At 43.7% G+C, this 20673-nt stretch overlaps 1 protein-coding gene across 16 annotated transcripts in view; it reads right to left on the bottom strand.

Annotated features, from left to right (window-relative positions):
- tnikb (TRAF2 and NCK interacting kinase b) overlaps positions 1-13958 on the bottom strand; it is a 69286-nt gene extending 55328 nt beyond the window's left edge. For all 16 annotated transcript variants that reach the window (XM_085763547.1, XM_085763548.1, XM_085763550.1 and 13 more), the window contains exons 1-2: positions 13397-13958; positions 7977-8042 (exon numbers count right to left, since the gene is read on the bottom strand). In XM_085763547.1, coding sequence (XP_085619673.1) covers positions 7977-8042; positions 13397-13504 — 174 coding nt within the window. In that variant the 5' untranslated portion in view covers positions 13505-13958. The remainder of the gene's footprint in view (positions 1-7976; positions 8043-13396) is intronic.
- Between the last annotated feature and the right edge of the window lie 6715 nt (positions 13959-20673).

The following is a 20673-nucleotide window of genomic DNA, read 5'->3' as shown; positions in this document are numbered from 1 at the left end:
AAAATCTTTAGATTCCTTCTTTTAGACCTAAAATATTAGGAAACTATGGCTCAAGGTTGAATTTGCCTGGAATTGTCCTTTAAACTGGAGCCGCTGACGGTGACTGGGAGGTGAAGGTGGACTGAGCTGACATTCAGAGGCTGAGATGAACCTGACCCTGGGGGTCAGAGTCCACTCTGGTCGACTAAACAGGATGAAACCAACTTCTGCCACATCCGTTGCTCATCTTCATTTGTTTCGCCTCGCATGCTGTAGATAAACTGCTGAGCCAGAAAAGACGTTTTGAACGAAAAACCAAATTCACGTCATTATTTCTATTTCTATTTCTATTTCTCTTCCCTCTGCTCTCGCTGCTCTTCACTCGCTTCTGAGAGTTAAAGTGTCATTAATCAGCCAGGCTGCTCCTGCAGCTCTGTCACATCCATCAGATAAATGACTACCTCCAGCACCTCAGATCAAAATTTGAAGTTTTTATGCTTAAAACTAAGTCAAATGATGTTTCACTTGTGGGCAAAAAGTAAAAGAGTTTTCAAGTTTGATTATCTAGTAACGCTCTCTTTTGATAACATTGCTGAATATGCTAATGTCACATCTTCTTAGTTAAAACAGTTGGCTAATCAGCATCAAGTGCAGTTTTACAGGTATTAGGGACATAAGAGACATGTCTGGGTGATAACTAGGGCTGTGTTTAAAAAATATAAATCTTTAATTGAAAGATCTGATGTCGATTCATAAAATCCTTTGATCGATCTTTTTCAGGTATGCCATTAACTTAGTGTCCTGCGATCGCACAAATTGCAACTAACCGGATGACATCACAGAGCAGAGTGCTGCCCTTTAGTTGTGTCTATTTACATGCTGAACTGTGCACATTGATTGCAGTACTTGAATTAATAAACATTAATATTTTCAATAATGCACCAGGATAGAGAGTTCTATCTTTGTACAATTTGCAGCATTAGTTCTGTGAAAATCTTTCATAACCAAGTAAAATTGGTATTAAAACTAATGAATCAATATTGAATGGAATCGGGACCTTGTGAATCGGAATCAAATAGATTCAGTAAATCAGTAGCGATGCCCAGCCCTAGTGATTACAGTACTACATGTCAGAATGTCACCATGACATTTCATGACTACCATTCAAATGTCGTTACGATTACCAATTAATGTGAACATGTTAAGCTCGTGTTGGCACTGAACTAAAGGTCAGGGAACTGGATTCATCCTGTAGGGTTCAGCCTTCTTGGGTTTTTGTTCGAGCTCCACTGTAAGTTTGGTTGATCTATGGCCACTGTCAATCTATAATTGTAGATTATAAATGTTTTTTTTGCTTCAGGAGCTCAGGAGCCATTATGAATAAAAGTACAAATCTCTTTTGTTCCATATTTGTGGGGAATGTGGGATTTTCTCAGCAGCGTTATTATCCAGATAACTCGGCAGACCTGCTGCTTGGACATCAGGTTAAGTGTGTGAAGTGCTGCTGTGACTGAAGGACAAATGGCAGGGATCCGCCGCGATGAAGCAATAAAAGGCGAGGCAGATAAAGCAGGGGAGATGAGAGGAGCAGATACGGTCTCAGAGAGCCTCTTTGTTTTGCTATCGCTCTTCCTCTGACACTGATGGCCGGCCAAACAGCCTCTCTAAGGTGACCAGAGCTCCCAGTGTGTGTTTGTGTGTGAGAGAGAGATTATGGCCATGAGGAGGCTGGACCTGAATCCTCACACACACACACAAACGCAGTGAGGGAGAGATAAATGCAGCAGCAGAGCGAGGACAGAGGGAGGTGGCAGGTGAGGAGGGGGTTGACTGGAGATAGAAAAGGGCATAATATCCTTTTGAGGTAGCCTGAGGCGTAAAAACACACCTCGGGCCCCGTGTTCAGACAAGCCTCACATTCCTCACCTCAACACAAGCCCCGACACATTGAGGCTGAGACAGAAACAGACACGCTGAGCTTCCAGAACCTCAGCTGCAATATCACAGGTCCACTGGAAACAGTAGATCTGGGCAACCAGTAGCAGTTTTGCTGTAATTATGATAGAAATGCTGCAAGTGACTGTAAAACGTTTAGCACATCCAGAAAAAAGAACATTACACATGCTGCTGCTCCTTTTCATCAAGAGCCTGTTGTCATTGTTAGACCAGGAGTTGCTGCAGTAAGCTGGAGCATTAAAACAGCATTAGCTGGCCTACGTTTTAAAGAGGAACTGTGCAAGTCTGGTCGTTTTTTTCCCGCTGTTTTGCTAACCCTCATCTGGCCATGTGCATTTGTTTACAACGAAGCCGGCGAAAGATCAATACATGGAGTGGTGGATACCGTTACACGATGTTACCATGTGTATACTTGTGTAGTCTTAAAGGTACATTGTACATTACATTACGCTGTACGTAACGGCATAAACAAGCCTCTATGTAAACAAGTGGTCCGTCAGCACGAGGCAAAACAATACACATGACAATATGTTGTCATGGCGATGTGGTATTGTTTACCTGACCCATGTTTTACCGGCTTTCTCTGGACTTCTGTGACTAAAATGACATCTGGTTTGTTAGCGACGGCCGTCTGCCCGACTGCAGGTGAATGCAGCATCAGTGTAACGCTCCATTCCTCCTCACTGCGTTACCGTGGTGACTTTTCAGATGCCACCTCGACCTGAGCCGACAGCTCCGGTGTCTCCGCTGAGTTTCCGTGGTTTCCTACCGTCACGCTGCCACTGAACGTAAAAACATGGAGACACCACATGGCAGCAGCACCAAGCTTACCCGCTCCATGGAGATATGAATGATATGGACGGCTCATTCAGAGCTGAAAGTAACACTTCAGTTTGTTGATGGGGGGATTACTGATGAATGAAAAACAGACTGAAGAACCAAATAATCGATTTTCGTGAATAGATAACAGGAGAAGTTACACAATGTCCCTTTAACCGTCATAAGAAAAAGATTGCTGGTTATGGAGCGTGTTCGTGTCGCGGTTCCACAGAGACGAGAGCTGGGACACCGGCGGTGGCCAGGTACTACACTGATGTTGCAAGGCTGGTTTTCATCCATGAGACGCCCGGTGGAAGGCAGAGAGCCTCCGTTCTCACTCGTAACATGTCATGTAGTTAACTATCACAATTACTCTTTAAATTATTGTTGCAATACTGCCTGTATTCTCCTTTTTCTCAGAATAAAGCACCAGCATGAATGAACCCGCCGTCCTCAGCATGTGTTGGCTTGTGTGCTTTCAGCAGAGACTCCTTCTCCCAGCCTCACTTTCGCCGCGACGCAACTGTCATTGCAGCGGTTCTTACCGGTTACGTTTGTCAGTTTACAGTTCAGCTGTGTGACAAAAAGATTTTTTTTAGTCAGTGCATGAAATGAGCTGGTTTCTGTGAGGTGTTATCAGAGCAACGTCTGCAGGCAGACGCTCAGCGGTGGGGAGATAATCCTCCTGTTATAGAGGTAAAGTGGAGATAATGGTGTCAGACGCTCTCTCCTGGAAGGGTTCGCACTAAGTTGTTTGCAGAAAAATTGCTCTGCAGAAAGTGACTGAATTGAACTTGAGAAAAGTTCAGACCCTGCAGACTTATGGTACATCAAGTGGGTGTGTGGACGGTTTGAGAAAGTCAAAACTGATCAGATGCAGCAGCTGTGACTGCTTCATCAGGTCAACAGGTGGAGCATGAAGAGCATGAGACAAGCTGGTGTTACAGCTTCATCAACTTCAAGTCTATCTGTGTCTCCATTTGAATACTTCCATGAGTACACTGTCATGTAGTACACTATGTACTTTCTTCTGTAGTGCGCGAATTTCGACTTCGTTGTGCACTTACCAGAGCTAATGATCGCAACGGTTGCCAACGTATTCTTTTTTGGACTGCTACTGTCGCCCGTCAACACATCTACCGCCTTATTTTGTTTGTGATATCAATTAGCAATAATAAATGCCTTATTCATACTTTTTTTCCCGCTTGTGTAGGCCACCCCTTTAAAGGGAGAGTTCACCCAAAATTGAAATTTCACTCATTATCTACTCACCCTCATGTGGACTAAGGGCTGGGAGAAGTTTCAGAGTCCTCCGTGGCTTCTCTGAGTTCCAGGGGGTCTCGGCGTAGCAGTGCATGTCCATATAACGGTTGCAAATGGATACCAACTGTCTTCGTAACAAAAAGACACACCAAAAAACATCCAAATACCTCCATGCTGCTCGTATGTAGAGAAGCCACAGAGGACTCTGAAACTTCTCCCAGCCCTTAGTCCACATGAGGGTGAGTAGATAATGAGTGACATTTCAATTTTGGGTGAACTATCCCTTTAATTCGAGGTCGAGATTACGTCGCCACCGCCGCCTCTTACTGGCGGAGAACATTGGCCTACTGGCTACCTGTATGTTGATTTACATATATTTTATTCCACTATGCAGCCAAGACTGCGATTATTGAATGGAGAAGTGTCCATCACGCCACACTCTACTTTTTGCCCGTTATGATATGAGCGCCATCCGGGTACCTACAGTTCACTATTTTGACATACTTGTCAGTGTGACTGTGAACGCACTTACGCGCTCAAAATAGTTAGCGTAGTGTGGGAGTATTCCAATCGAGACACAGCATTTGTCTGAAACCACCACAACAACACACAGAACGGCTGCATGTGATGGCTTTTCCTTCCCTATGACTGCCTGAGGTAAAGATGCTCAGACTGGTCCTGCTACATGTCGTCGTCCACTCCAGCCATGATGAACAACAGTCTGGGGCTACACATGTTGAAGTGAACACCAGAGAAACAGGATCATTTAATCACCAGCTCTCTGCAGTATACTGTACTGTACATTCAACCCTCATCTATAGAGACAGATACCAGTTGTTCAGGCAGATTAATGCGACATGACTGGTCACAATTTTTTGATGATGGAAAAACACTGAACCCTAGGAGGCAAAAAGCTGTGACAGCAGAACATCACAGAGAAATACGCCTTCTTTGTTCCTTTTTTTTTTTAATGGAGCAGTGAATTTGCATTCTGAACTTAATCAAACATTTCCAATTACTTTGTATTTGCATGATATCCAGAATAAAAGCTAGCCATCTGCCAAGCCTCTGATGGTACTGAGGCAGGAATAAGGGACGACACGTTGCTGCAGGGCTCTTGAACCTGATCTGGAGCTTCTGCACAGTCTCACCTAAATGTCAAAGAAATCCAATTATGGCTGATTTCTTTTGACACATTAACACCACAGTTAAATGTGTCTCACTTTCGGGATAAGTTATCACGTCAACACGCCTAAAACATGAGGCTCTTCATGAACATGAGCATCGGGGGATGTACTGAAATAATGTGCTGTGTTGGCTCTATTTCAGATAAGCTGAAGAGAATCCTTGTTAAACACAGCCAGTAAATGAAAAGTGAGTTGTTGTGAGCAGTGACAGCAGAGTGCAGCGCTGCAGTGAGACGTGTCAGAGTGAGCAGGCTGAAGAAGAAGCCTCTCCGACTTCCGATCAATATAACAAGTTCAATTAACTCCACTTTGTGAACGCTGATTCACTGACTAATCAAGAGCAGAAAACCTCTCAGCAAGTTAAAGGCATAGTTCAACATTTTTGGCAAATTCGCCTACAGTATTGCCATAATCCCTATCTTCGTAGCAGTAGGTTCATTAACTAACTAATAACTAATGAGGGCACAAATCGGTGCATGTTGTTTTGAGATCGGTGGGACAGAGACGTGAGCTGCTCAGCGAACACAATGGAGGTGAACGGTCTCCCTCATCAAATACACAATCCAACAACTCCAAAACGCTCTCGTGGACAAGTTGTGATCTGCATATTCACCACACTGCGAGATAATCATGTGTTATTCTGTAACATTACGACACAAGAAGCAAATACTCAGAACTACTTGTGCTTTTGAAATCTCTCCGCCCAGCAGCTGGAATGTAGTTCCGGCTATGCATTTGCCTCGGAAACAACTCTTACATTATTATTTCATAACATGGTGAATGCGCAGGTCACAAGAGTGTTTTGGAGTTGTTGGATTGTGTATTTGATGAATTTGATGAGGGACAGTGGACCTGTACCATTCACCTTCATTGTATTCACTGAGCAGCTCACGTCTCTGCCCCTCGGATCTCAAAACAACATGGACCGATAATTAAAGGTAATGAACCTGCTGCTATGACTATAAGGATTATGGCAATAGGCGTATTTGCCAAAATGTTGAACTATCCCTTTAACGCCACCTCTTCATTGGCCAAACCCTGTGGTCTGGCTTTTACACACGTAAGACATCAGGTAAGTGTGATCAGAAGGTCCCAGGACATCAGATCCTGGAGGCCTCTGAAGGCAGCAGCACCTAAATGCAGCAAACCTTTCAACTACATCTATCATGATGCCTGACTCTCAGCTCACTCAGTCCGTCGCCATCGTTCTGATATTTCTTCTTTATTGCTCACTCACTATCTGTAACTGTGAAAGATTACTAAAACTGGGAGCCGGGAGGAGGAGGTACGAGCGGCCCCCGAGTGTAGAGAAACGATTTGAAAGCTGCTGGAAGACGCTGGCAGGGAGAATGAATGAAAAATATTCTGCTCTTGGTCAAGAGATGATGGAAGTAACTGAGCATTTTCACTCCTGAGCTTCAGCTTCAGATGAGGATTTAACACTCTGGACGACTTTCTACGTGAAAGTCTACTCTCCGTTACAATTTCTGACAAATCAGCACATAATTGGAGCTTCTCATTAAGTTTCCTGGAAAGAATGATGTAATTTAGCACTAATTATAGCGGATATGGAGTCACTTCATATTAATTAATTCTAATGCATTTCTATCTTAGCTTTGAGACGGTCATCTGAAGTGCATGACTGTAGGAAACCTTGACTATTCACACAGGTTTTAGTCTGTGTTTCCTGTCGTTTAAATATTTGATTCATCTGGGAAAGAATCAATTACATAATCAGCTCGATCTTGGTCATGCAGATTTATAATTAATGTAGTTTTATCATCAGCTGCAGCTCAAAATGTAATGGCTCCTTATTCTGTATCTGTAGATTTCCTGGTCCTGCTTCTGTGTCTTTTAGAAGCAGATTTGTTTTCAAAGATCTTAATTTACCCACCATGCTCAGTGACCGCCCTAAGCTTGCATTCATTTTCTTCTATCAATCATCTCAGCAAAGGAGGCGTCACCTTGCGGAGACAGTGGATCAATACCAAACATCCAGCAGACGGAGCGAGTGCGAGTGTGTTAATTGCTTTCCAAATGAGGAAACCCAAAATGCTAGAACACACACACACAGCCTCAACGTGTGTGTCACCGTCTACCGCCGCCTGACAATGGAGTCATTCAGGAAGTTGCCTTAAGTTAGATGTTGTTGACACTCTGATCTTGTGTCAGGACCAGGATGAGTCACGATGAGGTGACCGGTCAGAGAGCCAGTCATCAAATCTCAAATCATGTTTTCAAAATCGCACAAGCAGCAGGAGGAGGGTGACGGACATGGCTGTCAGAGTGAATGCAGATCAAAATGAAAAGAGGGACGGGGTCTGATAGTCACTCAGTAACACCATGGTAACCAACACTGAGTCTCTCTGAGTCTCTATGGATCAACAACTCTTCTCCTCTCATGTAAATTAAAGAATCTCACAGTTACATCTCAATTGATTTGCCAACTTTTTAATCTGATCAATGTCATAAATAATTGATGAATTCTGCTGTGTGCCAGCGGGTTTATCGCCAATTTTGAGTCATAAAACATAAATACAGTGTAGAAGATAAAAAATGGAAGATTCAGTAAGGAATTTGACAGTTTCACAAAATATTCTGTTCCTGATTCTATTAATGATTAATTACAAAAATGGAAGGATGGGAGGAGATTTAAGCTTGTGATGCTGCAGTAAATTATGTAAATATGAGCTCATTTTGTTCACAGAGGGAAGCGTGACCCACACATACACACACAGGGCACTGTGGTAGTTAGAAACTATAAAGGCTTACCTTGTAGACCTGCCCATAGGTTCCATTTCCAACCAGTTCGACCAGCTCAAAGATCCCAGCTGGGTCCTGAGAGGGAGGGAGGGAGGGAGGGAGGGAGGGAGGGAGGGAGAGGAGAGGAGAGGAGAGGAGAGAGCAGGGACAAAATGGAAAAGTTATTCAAGGGGAACATAACTCTGACTAAACTGGACACAAGATGGATGTTGGTATTTAATGTGGAATTTGACCTTCACACACTCACACACACACACACACACACACACACACACACACCAATGCTGATGCATGCCTGTGGTATTACCTTGTAAAAAGCCAAAAAGCCTTTCGATATCAGCGCCCTCTTACTCTTCCTTTAATAAGTAACTTATGAGTTCACTAAGTGTATGTTATTAGAGGCACTGACATAAACAGAGTGCACTCATCTATATCTGCACTTCTCTGACTTCTCCCAACACATGCAGACTGATGGAGGTCAGTGTGGATTAAAACTGAAGTGTTTACTTGAGGTCGCTTGTGTATTGGTCTAAAAACCTTCATTATGCAGAGACCGGCCGCTGACAATGACTAAGGAAACCCCTGTACAGGATAACTGTGGATGGATCAAGGCCAACAGGCACATTCAAACACACACAGACACACAAAACAGGTAAAACACACACCCACAGCTACACACAGTAACACACAATAACACACACATGAGATAATCTTATCTTCAGGCTGATTAGAATTCACTAAACCTCCCAAAACACAGATCCTGATCATGAAGCATATCTGTGTGTTTGGTATTAGCATGTGTGTGTGTATGTGTGTGTGTGTGTGTGTGTGTGTCTATTAGCGTACAGTAGGCCACAGGAGAGGGTTGGGACTATTAGTGTGGAGCCTCCTGAAGGGGATTAGCTTAAAAAGCAGCGTTCCTTTTCACTCAAGGTCAAACTGAAGCACGTCTAATCCTGGAGGACTGAGCCTCACGTGCACACACACACACATGCACACTCCCACACCTTTACATAGCTCTTCCAGCTCTGACAAACTGTGGGGCCACATACATAGGAAGGAACAACACCAGTTAAGACAATAGGAACATAAGGAGCTGGCCCACCTGCAACCTGCTAGCGGCTACGTGGCTAATAAGATTTCCCGCTGAACAAAGATGCTCTAATTTGTGGCCAGAAGCATGAATATGAAACAGTGTGAGGGAGATGGACAGTGTCGCTGTAAACTGTTCATAATGTACTCATCTTGACAGTGAGATGTTTTATTATAGAGAGCTAGACACTGGAAGTCAAATACACACGTTTGTGGAACAGCGACTACTGATTTTCAAATTTGACGCCACAGACACTGGTTAACATTTTCAGTTTTTCTACCTTTTCTTTACAATCCTGACACAAAAAGAAATGATCCTGACCTGTTGCAATTGCAAATAATAATCTGCAGAGAAACATAAAATTAGACAAGCTCACATCCACTCACAATGTCAGGGGCATTATAAGCAGAGCGACAAAGGAGGAGACATGGACTTGTTTTTCTTGAGGGGACATCAAGCTCAAATTGCTGCAGTGTCAAATATGAGGTATTTGGTGTTTTATGCTGTGCTTTAAAGGACGATTCCGGGCAAATTCAACCTGGAGTTTCCTAATATTTTAGGTCTAAAAGAAGGATTTTGAAGATTTTCTTTTTAATGTCTCCTGTTTTGCAGTAGTTGTGTCTGTCCCCAAATTGCCACAGCAGTATATAATGAGAGCAGACCGATCTTAGGCTGTTTATCCCGTTCATATCCCTCAAAACGAATTTTTTTCATACAATGTCAGATGGATTCAAACATACACCGAGGGGTTTGTTTACTTCAAGCAAGTGGACATGTTTGTAAACAGAGCTGTAATACAAAGTCTCGAAGTCTCGCATGAGAGTCAAGCTGATGGCTAACTAGGTTCACATGTCGTATGAAGCTCCTGTTTGTTTTATCAACAAAGGAATATCACCTCAGAGCCACAACGTCTTCGTAGCAGGGAGAGAAAGTCTGGATATTGTTTATTCTACCTGTAGCTGTCAACTTGACTCTCACACGAGACTTTGTATTACAGCTCCGTTTACAAACATGTCGGCTTTCTTGAAGTAAACAAACCCCTCGGTGTATGTTTGAAGACATCTAACCCTGTCTGTGAAGTGGTTTTGTGGGATGTAAACAGCCTAAATAGCGTAAGATCAGTCTGCTCCCATTCATCGCTGCCATAGTGATGCGGGGACAGACACAACTACTGCAGAACAGGAAACATTAAAAAGAAAATCTTCAGGTTCATTCTTTTAGACATAAAATATTAGGAAATGAAAGCTCCAGGTTGAAGTTGCCTGGAATTGTCCTTTAAGATTTGGCAGGTTTCTACGGCTGCTACCTTACCTCAATGGGATCTGGTAAAACAAAGAAAAGAAAAATGAATGTACTGTATGTATAGCTATTGTAGGTAAATAAACACTTGGTTATGGTTTGGAGGAGATCAATATTATGATTTGTCAAAAGCTTAATGACAGTCTGCTGCATGAAAGTCAGATGTGCTACACACCCTTTCTTAAGAAGGGAACATTACATCCTCCATCCACACTGACAGTCAACGTTGGATCAGCTGCCTGGCAGCGAGGTTCAATGTGGATCTACAGTAATTACTGCAATTAGTTCTGGGGGACTTAAGTGTCCATTAGGCTCTGCAATCTTATTCAACACAACATGTCATTTCACCTGATGTGAGCATGTTGTTATTGTTAGGGTGTGGTGATGTTTTGGCTCTAAACTACTGCTGCACATTAAAGGGACATTGTGTAACTTCTCCTGTTATCTAATCACAAAAATCGATTATTTTGTTCAAAAGTCTGTTTTTCATTAATCAGTAATCCCCCCCATCAACAAAGTGAAGTGTTCCTTTCAGCTCTGAATGAGCCGTTCATATCATTCATATCTACATGGAGCGGGTAAGCTCGGTGCTGCTGCCATGTGGTGTCTCCATGTTTTTACGTTCAGTGGCAGCGTGACGGTAGGAAACCACGGAAACTCAGCGGAGACACCGGAGCTGTCGGCTCAGGTGGAGGTGGCGTCTGTGAAAAGTCACCACGGTAACACAGTGAGGATGAATGGAGCGTTACACTGATGCTGCATTCACCTGCAGTCGGGCAGACGGCCGTCGCTAACAAACCAGATGTCATTTTAGTCACAGAAGTCCAGAGAAAGCCGGTAAAACGTGGGTCAGGTAAACAATACCACATTGCCATGACAACATATTGTCACGTGTATTGTTTTGCCTCGTGCTGACGGACCACTTGTTTACATAGAGGCTTGTTTATGCCGTTACATGCAGCAGCTGTCATCCGTCTGCCGTCTGCCCAATTTCACGTGAATGCAGCATGAAAAATACGATTGAGTTGCTTGTGATATACAACCACGACGCTAGATAGGAGTAATTCCTACACAATGTACCTTTAAGGAAAGACTGTGATCATGATAAAGAGAGACCCACAGAAACAAGCAGTGACATCTGGTGTCTGAATGATCCACCCTGATCTCCACCTACACCGCTTCTGTTTCCACATCTGAGTGACAACAGTCATCGTTCACACAACCTGTGCACGTGCTGGTTTGTTTTTGTCATGACCACACATTGTTTAACAGGTGCAGATGTTGGATAAAAATGGACATGACATATGAATAAACTATAACTTAGGAGTTTTAGTTTTAACTTGTGTGTGCATCTCAGACGGGAAGATGCACAACACAGAAACAAAGACCCAGGCTGTGAATACACCTGAGTTTCCTGAGGGAGCGCATTCAAAAGAAATCCCTTCTCCTCCTCAATGGAGGAGTCCATTTTGTCTGAAAAGGACAGGGGCTAACAAAGAATAACAGGGCCGTGACCTCCGTGTCCTCATCTGGAGCTTTGACAAGACTCTGACGGCTATTAATACTGTCCCTGGCCGGAGACATCAGAGGAGCACACCCTGAGAGTCTGACATGAGTGGGAGCAGAGTCTGAAGACTTGAGGCCTGATGGGAGGTCCACAGAGAGCAGGATGGGTCACACTACATGAGCAGTGATCAGGACACGGTTTTGGGATGTGACGCTCTGCAGAAACAGGAAGTGTGTGTATGTGTGTGTGTGCATGCGCATGTATGCATGTGTGTGTGCTTGCGACAGGCTTTGCGTAACGCTGAAATGATTCCCCCCCCAGCTCTCTCAGCTTCGTCCTTGGTGACCTAATTTCTAGTCGTCATGCCACTGAGGGAGGGAGCAAGGATTCACATTTTTACAAGAACATGCACATCTCTCCTGATCCTCCCCTCTGTCTATCTGTGTCCTAGTGATACGTCTGAAACTCTGACACACACACACACACACAGACTTGCAGTGAGTCCCACCCGGTCGATCAAGCCCAGACTTGATTGTTGCTCTGCAGGTACAACTGTGTTGCATAAGCAGCAGGCAAAAGGAGAAAAGACACAACAGCTGTGCAGATTACCACACACACACACACACACACACACCAAGATGACATGTGACATATAGTTCATCTTGAACTGAGAACTAAATCCAAATATGAAATGTAAGTTTACACCTCTCTGAATGTGTCATCAATCAGTCTCTCTCTGTGTCTCTCTCTCACACACACACACACATTCCTCCATGGTTTCCTCCAGTACACCTCCTACCAGCGCGGGCGCGCACACGCACGCGCACAGACACACACACAAACAGCCGCTGCGATGCAATGCTGCTGCTGTCGCCACAACATCGCGAAATGGCGGAACTCGCTCCTGTTGCGGTTATCATCACCGCTGTTATTCACGGTGTGCGAGTGCGCGCATCTGTAACCTCTGCATCAGTGTGTGTGTGTGTACGTGCGCGCGTGTGTGTGTCTGTGAATCTGTCAGTGAGCTGGCAGCTTAACATCTGGCCCACATAGTAGAGACAGAGACAGAGACAGAGCGGCCTCAGCAGCAGCAGCAGCAGCAGCAGCTCAGGGCCTCGTTACATCACGTCCCAATTGTTAAGAAAAAAAACCATCAACAACAAACAACAACAGGCCATATGATCCCGCACTCTGCCTCGCGACCTGATTTCCTCAATCACTGATCACTGCCGCCGTGCACGAGCACAGCAGCCCACACACACACACACACACACACTTATAGTACACGCACGCGCACAGCCGAGCGGGTGGCAGGCAGCAAAAAGCAGAGGAAGACTTGGGAGACGCGTCCTTGTGCGGCGCTTGGAGAGGGAGAGGGATGGAGAGGGGAGTGGAGGAGAGAGAAGAGAGGGAGAGGGGAGGGGGGGGGGGGGTGGACAGGTGCTCAACAGCTTCACACGCACGCGCACACATAGACAGCGACACCAAATGCACGTGCACGCACAGACACACACTGGGAAGAACATTTACCCGTAGTGCAGACAGGTCTATCTCGTCCAGACTCCGCGCCGGGGAGTCGCTCGCCATGGTTCTCTCGGTGTGAACGGGACTCAAGATGGAAGCTTCCTCAACGACCATCGACCGAGAGGTGCAGAGCGGCAGCGGCGGCGGGGATCAACTCACACTCCTCTAAAATAAATAAATCCACCCCACCCGCCCCCGAAAAAAATCCCCCGGAAATGCCAGCGCAGGCGATGCTTCGGAGGAGAAGGCAGGAGGAACGGAGAGGAGCCGGAGGAGGAGGAGGAGCAGGAGGGAGGCGGTGTGCGGAGCTCCAGGTGCTACATGCCTTCACCCCGACCATCAGTCTGCACGGGGGAGGAGAGGAGAGGAGAGGAGAGGAGCGGGGCTGACACACGCGCGCACTGATGGAGAGAGAGAGAATGAGACTGCACAGAGAGAGAGAGAGAGAGAGAGAGAGGGGGGGAGAGAGGAGAGGGAGAGAGAGAGAGCACACACAGCAGCCAAGGCGCGTAGACAGCGAACACACTCCGTCCGTCCGTCAGTCTGTCTGTCTGTGTGGCGGAACAGCAGCAGCAGCAGCAGCAGCAGCTTCCCGGGAGTGGCCTGCGAGGAGGCTGCGCTACACACACAGAGAGAGAGAGACGCCCACAATGTCTCTCACACACACACACACACACACACACACACACACCTCCAGTGTAACAACAATCACATCGACACATCTGTGTGTTCTTGTGTGGCAGCTGATTAAGGACACACCGAGGATGGTTATTAATGAGGATCCTGGGCTACAGGTCACAACACAACACACACCCTGACCACCCTGCGTCTCTTTGTCCTGAGAGCCAGGATGGCCTTTAGAGCCCCCAGGGGACGGATTCTTACTTCATCTATGCCATAATGCCACATCAAAGGGACACTAACCAGTGACACTGGTGCCCTTTGAGACATCCCTCAGATGAGTCCAGCAGGGCCGTTGCTAGGAATTCTGGGCCCCCTGAAAGAATACTAAAGTGGGCCCCTGACTTCTCCACTTTTTTTTCTTAGACTATGTATGTATTATCATTTTTTATTTAGCCTACTTTGTTTTGATGCTAACGCAGCATTACTAGGAGTATTAGTCAGGGTCTTATGCAGAATAATTCAGTCATACAAAGATTAGACAACTGGGGTTTTTGTGGACCCTACTGGGCGCTGGGCCCCTAGAGTTATCATCACCTTTCTCCCCTATCCACCTTTTTACGAACGTCAAAAATGTAAGCCGGTTTTGCTCTTCCGGTGGAATTTCATGTTTACGTTTCCATGGTTTCGGTAATCAGAGTAAATGCATGGATTTTTTTTTTCCCAATGGAAATCTGTAAAATGCATCACCACAGCAGCTTTTAACAGTGGATATCACACAAACTGACATCCGTGTTAAAAGCCAGCGTTAATAGGTCCATGCGTTTACTGCAACTATGACAACGACTGAAAACCATGGAAGCGTAAACGTACAATTCCACCAGAAATGCAAAAGCGGCTTCCGGTTTTGACCATAGATGACGTTTGGAAACTTGTGGATACAACGGCCCTGGAGACCAGACCCAGTGGTGGACAGACACAACGTACACTGACCTCACACTTCTACATATGAGAAATGAAAGAGTTGAAAACAGTGTTTTGTTTCGTTTTGTTTACCCCACTTCATAACAACTACCCCTCCTAGTTACTTAACAGTAATTATATAAAACAAAGCACACCGTTGGAGCTTAATCCAGTGGCCCCATTTGCAAACTGTTTGACCCCCCGGGCCAACAGGTTGCAGTTTGAGCGACGTGCAGGGGCAGATTTGTGAGCACATGTCTGAGAGCACAATGGTGAAGTCACACCCTCACAGACACACACCCTGCTGTCAGTGTGTTCTCTGCGGCTGCCGCCGACAGGTTCTCCACACCTGAGAGTGTGTGGGGTGGGGTGGGGTGGGCATCTACCAGCAGCTTCTCCACAGCCATACGCCGAAATCTGCTGACAAATCAGCAGTTGTAGAGTAAATCATGGTTGTTTGCGCTGACAAACATGCATGCATGAGGTGTCTTTGTAGTGCATTACAACATAGTCTAATAGACAAAAGGTCATCAAAGGGTAGGCTCTCTAATAAAGCATTTTCCAACTGTTGCATGTGCCGTCATGTCTCTGTTCTCAGGACACACCTGAGACAGCGATGTCGTGTCAAGGCAGGCATTTCTCATACAATAGCTATACTACCGTATACTATAATCTATTGTTTTTATTTATTCTATTCTCAATGCACTTATTTTATGTCTTGCTGTTGAATGACTGTTTGTTTATTGTGCAGCTGAGAAACTGAATTTCCTTCGGGATAAATAAAGCATTTATCTATCTATCTAGCTCAGGCTTGATCCTCAATTATTCATCTAATTATGTCACCTTTCATCTGCCTGCCAAATTTTGGACAGAGTATTGATATTTAAGAATGAATGCGGAAAAGATGCAGCTTTAAAGGGAACATTACGAGACAGAGTTGTTTTTGAGGCAAATGCAGAGACTGCTTGCCAAAAAACTGTCCCGCATCAGCAGTTTTGCATGAATTTACCTCTAAAACAACTCTGTCTTGTAACGTTCTGTTATTATCTCATAGCGTGGTGAATGTGCAGGTCACAACTTGTCCACTAGAGCATTTTAGAGTTGTTGGATTGTGTATTTGATGAGGGAAACCAAGAAATCCCATGAGTCTCTGTAGCGTAGCTCTGAGCAGCTCGCGGCTCTGCTCCCCCACTCAAAAATAGCTTGCAGTCCAATTTGCCAAAATGTAAATTACATGATGAAAAGTGGTTTACCTGAACATAAAAGCCTTATTTGATGGTTGAACATGTGACTTTATCTGGGTTCCCTGGGGAGGTGGCTCTGGGATCAGGTCCAGTCAGAATGACATTCAGTACATCTCTTCTGTGCTGTGCCAAGACCTGAAAAACACATTCTTTACCAGTGAAGTACGTGTAACCTGATAGAGCTCAACATGACCTGCCAAAGTGCAGACAAGTGTGTGTTACTGTAATAATGAGCTGTCAGTTTATCAGCTACCTGACCATTTTAGACCTGTTAAAGCATTTACTGACTGACGAAACTTCAGTGTCCTTGAGTTTAATGTGGGGAGAAAACACATCCATGAAATACAAGTTACTGTTTTGCCACAGGAACAATTTTGACCTTGTGTCCATGGTCTCACCTGTTTCTTTCTGCTCTCTCAGTCCCTCTTCCATCACTGAAAAAAAACAAAAGTTGCCAATGAGCCACAGTTTGTTACAATGGGTTTCTTTCCCAATTCATTGTCCATGAAAACACTGTAACATCTGTTACATCCTTGGCTGAAAACTGTGCAGGCAAACTAGCTCAGACAGCTAACATTAGCCCATAACCTCTGGAGAACTGTCAGCAAATCATCAGTCATGACACAAAGTTGAGCTATAACCAGTTCAGACAGTTTCACTGTAAGGAGAAGTTCTCACAACAGTTTATTTGCCAATATTGTAACGTACTTGTGCTTTTACTCAGATAGATGTTCTTCTCTTTCCACTGACACGGTACACTAAAGCCTATTCATTCATTCAAGAGTGTGGCTACTGAAAATTGGGCACATATTTAATCAAAGTCATTTGAACCTGTAATTACTTGCCTCATCACTAAGAAATACGTTTGTAAAATCTAATGTAAAGACTAAAGGATCAGAAAATTATCAGAATCAGAAATAGATTCATTTCCAGGTAGTTATAAATAAAGCTACGATGACTTTACTTTGGTGATTGGTCACAGGCAAGGTGTATGACATACAATAGCACAAGACAGCAATACTCAAAAGGACATATACATTATTGACAAAATGATGATAGATTATAATTCACACATTCCATACAAGCAAAGGAGCAGGATGAAGAAAACGTATTTGTCGTGCCCTTTAATCAATTCTTTTTGAAATTAGAAATAGATGGTATATGGACATTCAGAGAGCACAGAGGCGACGAGGCGACAGCAGTCGGTGTTTCAGGTCATGTCACGCTGAGGCCACAGGTCTGTGCAGCTCTAAGCTCAAGGGCGTTGTCATGTCAGAACAGAAATAAACGTTGGGCACAAAGCTGGAGGGAAACTGCTGTCTAAATTAACAGTCTGTTTGGGAATGAAGTGTCCACATACTTTTGGCATATTGTCAGATTCAGACTTCACTGTGTTTCTGTGGCGCCACCCAGCGGCACAGAGAGGAACTGCAGTAGGGAGGACTTTGGGACAGTGGAGGTGTTTTGAGGACAAAGCTCTGTTTTCCATCAGTGACAGGTTTTTCATTTCACTGACAGACCAATAAAACCTGTGCAAAGAGTGATGGACACACAGGAGAAAAATATGCAGAGATCATCCAAGAGGGAGGAGGCCTGGTGGCAGTTTGAAGTCTCAAGTGAAAGCGCTTCACTTTATTACTGAGTCAATTCAGACTGAAATATTTAGATATTTATTTACTGTTTGATTTTCAAATCCTGAGGGGTGGGCCAACGCTGGTGTTACCTGTCTGACTGTCAACTAAGATAATCCGAATATGGCTAAGAAGGTGGCACGAAATGGTTTTGGTGTGTGTCTGTCAAACAACTTTAGCCTATTTGTGAAACAAAGTTCTAATAAAGGTTTTTTTTTTAAGCTAACTGGTATTAGCATGACTAGCAGCGCTAATCTGTGGCTAACTAGCTAACTAGCTAGTCGGCTTAATGAGCTAACGGACCAGCCAACAGGTGTGGTCGGCTGAGACACCTGTGCTGTGCTACTAACTACAGTAAACATTTCAGTAAAATAATGTGGAGTTTCACTCACCTAAAACACAGGAGTACAGGACCCCTCGTGTTCTGTTGATTAATTAAATATTTACAAAGCCCTCCAGCACACAGGGACACCACAGACAGGCATCATGTTCAGTAGCTGAGGTGATACAGACAGCTAGCAGCTAGCCACCAAGCTGCTAATTAAAACCTATGATTAAAACTCACCTGTCACCTGTCTGGAATCGTCCTCACCCTCAATGGCGCATCATTTTTAAACCTTAAATAAAATGTAAAGGAGTGGCTGCATGAAATGTAATCAAGTGCAGCTGTTGTGAGGGGGGGGAGACTAAGCAGTTTTTTTGTACCAGGCCATTAACAATGTAGGCTACACCAGTCAAAAGTTTGCACAGAGTTTTTTCTTTATTTTCATTTAGCCTACTTTCTACATTATAGAAACTGAAAGACATCAAAACTATCAAGGAACACATGAAATTACGTAGTAAACAAAGAAATGTTAAGTAGAATATGTTTTATGTTTTAGATTGTCTGAAGTAGCCACCTTTTGCTTTGATGCCAGCTGTTTGCACAATCTCCACCTTCATACCCAGAGGTGATGAGCACTTGTTGGCTGTTTTGCCTTCAGCATCTCAGTTGTTATTGCATTTAGGTCAGGTGACAGATAACACTTTTTTAATGAACACTTTTGTGTTTGAAACTCAATAGATTTAATTATGTGTTCCTTCATAGTTGTCTTAGTATGAATCTACAATGTAGAAAGTGATTTTAAAATAGCCTAGAAAGAAAGAAAAACCATTGAATGAGAAGGTGTATGTCCATACTTTTGACTGGTAGTGCAATGTATTTACTGTAATGTTAGCCTTTTAACATGGGAATCTACAGAGATTAATTTGTTTTTCGGGCCAGACTCAGGTGGTCATAAGGGCGTGCATGGATAGGAACTGCAGAGTCTACACAAGTGTTGACCTTATTTTTCATTCACACTCTCTCCATTATGGTGTTACAACACTGAATAGGCTACTTTATTTTACAGGCCCCAAATTCATCAAATTCAAATATACAGTAGGCTACTGACGCCTAAATAGAAACTACTGTTATCTCACAAACTCAAGGGTGGTTTTTTTTGTGATTACACAATAAAATGACTTATTTTGAGTTTAAAAAAGAAAAAGAAAAAAAAATTAGGGAGACTCATGTATTTCAGACCCATTGAATGACTCATTAACACCTCATTTATTTATCCCATCATGTCACAAAAAGCAACACATGACGTGGTATACTGCAGATCATTATTTAGGGGTCGCCACAAGAAAACAACAGTCTGTGCAAATAGTGCATTTTCATAGAGACACAGTGATTAAAGCCAGGCAGAGAAAAGACAGGACGGGTCAGTGTTTCATCTACCTCTCCAGCCCAGGTTTGAGGACAATGAGGAATGTGCTCTGAATAGTTAAATATGAAACCATTCAAAGTATTTCCTGTTTTTTAAATTCAATTTCTGTTTCCTTTGCGGTTTCTGATTTCGATGTAAACGGGCTGGTATTGCACAGGCTTCTTTACTGCATGAATTCATGACAAAGATTAAAACCACTGGAGCAGGAGGTAGAAACACAGGGAGGTAGAGTAGAGAGGAAGATTAAAAAGAAGAGCACGTCCTAGGGCCCCTTTTCCATAAATATTAAGAGTAGAAGAGTAGAAGATCCAGGTATATCTGGCAGACACAGCTTGTGGACAGGCACACTTTTTTAGCATCAACAAAGTCCATGACTTTAAACGAAACCATTCAGCTTGCAAGGCTCATGCTTCTATCTGTCATGTTTCATGGCAACACACTGCTGTCATGCTGTCAGCTACAGGAAATGTCTGTGATGTTTTTCTGGAGAAAAAAAAATCACAGCACAAAACAGCATCATGCAGATCACATACAGACCAACAAGGAAGACTAGAGGAATATCGATGCTACTGTACGTTCCAGAAACATCAGAAAATCTGCAATCCAGAGACGGCACTTTGAGTTTGGAATTTGAGAAGGAAACACAGCCATGAAGTTTCCATGATACAGATGTTGCAATTCTTTTTATAACTTTTTTTATGGCAGTTATAAACCTTAAACTTGAGTTTTTATTTTTTATGTTCTCTTAAATCTACTTTAACTGATTTTCTGGCCATTCACATGCAGCATAAACATCTGCAAACACAAAGCTGACATACTTTCACCTTTCAAAGCTAAAACTGTTGGCTATCATGTTCAACATAGTAACTTAACAAGGTGATAATATGCTCATCTTGTGCTTTCAGCTTGTTGTACTGCCCACTAAAAGAAAAAAAAGGTTTGTTTGTTGTTGTTTTTTAAAAGTACATTTCTGGCTGCTAATTGTGAAATTAAATTTACACTTGAAGTTGCCAAACAACAAATCAATATCAAGAAATAGGGCTGATATAAAGTTGTCTGTTGAACCTGTGCTG

This window comes from Trachurus japonicus, chromosome 20 (genome assembly GCF_045865225.1).
Source record: "Trachurus japonicus isolate A0001 chromosome 20, Traja_1.0".
NCBI lineage: Eukaryota > Metazoa > Chordata > Actinopteri > Carangiformes > Carangidae > Trachurus > Trachurus japonicus.
The sequence above is the reverse complement of the archived record's forward strand: the minus strand, read 5'-3'. Positions and strand labels throughout refer to the sequence as shown.